The 1,879-nt window shown below is 44.7% G+C and overlaps 1 protein-coding gene across 1 annotated transcript in view; it reads right to left on the bottom strand.

The window, feature by feature from the left end:
- Positions 1–1,879, bottom strand: part of LOC106879683 (transmembrane and coiled-coil domain-containing protein 4) — a gene marked incomplete at its 3' end in the record, with an annotated part of 35,646 nt that overhangs the window by 6,305 nt on the left and 27,462 nt on the right. The window contains exon 11 of the mRNA XM_052976640.1: positions 1,002–1,086. Within this exon, the coding sequence (XP_052832600.1) occupies positions 1,002–1,086 (85 nt within the window). The remainder of the gene's footprint in view (positions 1–1,001; positions 1,087–1,879) is intronic.

Below are 1,879 nucleotides of genomic sequence, written 5' to 3'. Positions count from 1 at the left end.
TGTCTGGCATACTAAAAAAAAAATCTGAAGAAGAAGATTTCTCACAAAACACCTGATAGGTAGTGAAAACAAGAGATAGAACGGAGACAGCCAGGAACGAAAATACAGATGTACAGGCATATTATTGTGTGGGGGAGGGTACATGTGTGTGCGCATATGTGTGTGTGCGTGTGTGTGCATGTGTGGTGTGTGTGTGTGTGTGTGCGTGTGCGTGTGAGTGATGTATACCAATCAAGTCCAACCTGTGCCAGCATGGAAAGGGTAAAGGATAATTATTTCTTTATCGCCCACAATGGACTAAACATAGAGGGGACAAACTAGAACAGAAAAAGGGATTAAGTCGTTTACACCAACCCCAGTGCATAACTGGTACTTAATTTATCGACCCTGAAAGGATGAAAGGCAAAGTCGACCTCAACGGAATTTGAACTCAGAACATAAAGACAGATGAAATACCACTAAGCATTTCACCTGGCCTGATAACTATTCTGCCAGCTCGTCGCTTTAATGCAAATGCAACATAATGGCAGAGGAACAACCGCTAAACATTTCGTCCGGCATGCTAACATTTCTGCCAGCTCACCGACCTAAGGGTAAAGGGTAAAGCCCTCCTTCGGTCATGAATGACCATGGGATTACACCTAGAAAGTTCCCCTCCGAGGCACAAGTCTGGGCAAGGTTGTTTATGGAAGACCAGCAGTTGCCCATGCATACCAGCCTCCCCTTTCCGTGCCACTGATGTTATCCAAGGGAAAAAGCAAAGGCCATTACAGCTTGGCACCAGTGACGCCACAACACATTTCTACAGCTGAGTAGACTGGAGTAATGTGAAATAAAGGGTCTCGCTCAAGAACACAACACACAGCTCAGTCCAGGAATTGAACTCACAATCTCATTAAATGATATGATGATGATGATGATGATGATGATGATGATGGTGATGTCCACCACCTCCATACCCTCTCCTGCAACTAGAGCTCCTTGGAAATCATTTTACCCACCTTTTCTTTTGGATAGTTCTTCCAAACAGCAGTAAATTACTCTGGCACCAAGACTGTAGCCAATCAGCGACACTGGACGGCATCCCTGCAATATAAACACTTCACCTTATATAATTCTTTCTACTTTAGGTGCAAGCTTGAAAATTTTGTGGGAAGGGGTCAGTCATTTACATTGACTCCGGGGCTCATTAAGTATTTGTTTTACCCAAAAGCATGAAAGGCAAAGTAGACCTTGAAGGAATTTTAACCCGGAAAATAACAGAACCTCGCGAAAAGGCAAGCACAGAGCAGGAGAGATCTTTAGAGGAAGAACTCCCATCTGACAAGTGTTTCGACCCTTATACCTGACACTCTACAGAAGTCAGGCCTACCCAAGTCATGGCTCCTAGGTGTCCTCCTGTTGCTTTCCAAAATCCTGTCTCCAGCAGGATTTGAACCTGGGTCATTCTTTTGTCCCCAGGTCTGTGTTTTAGAATATGAAGCCGGAAGAAATGCTGCTAAGCATTTTGTTCGGCATGCTAACGACTCTGCCAGCTCACCACCTTTTCAAACACTGACATACAATCTTCTCCAGTGGTGAAACGATTAAAAAAGACCTTTTATTTATGGAAGAGAGTAAAATACCCAATCTTTCTGCTGTTTTCACGGCTGTACTGTGTTTGAGTGGAGGCGCAATGGCCCAGTGGTTAGGGCAGCGGACTCGCAGTCATAGGATCGAAGTTTCAATTCCCAGACCGGGCGTTGTGTGTGTTTATTGAACAAAAACACCTAAAAACCTCCACGAAGCTCCGGCAGGGGATGGTGGCGAACCCTGCTGTACTCTTTCACCACAACTTTCTCTCACTCTTACTTCCTGTTTCTGTTGTGCCTGTAATTCA

Source organism: Octopus bimaculoides, chromosome 25 (genome assembly GCF_001194135.2).
Source record: "Octopus bimaculoides isolate UCB-OBI-ISO-001 chromosome 25, ASM119413v2, whole genome shotgun sequence".
Taxonomy (NCBI): Eukaryota; Metazoa; Mollusca; class Cephalopoda; order Octopoda; family Octopodidae; genus Octopus; species Octopus bimaculoides.
This window is presented reverse-complemented; position numbering and strand designations above follow the sequence as displayed.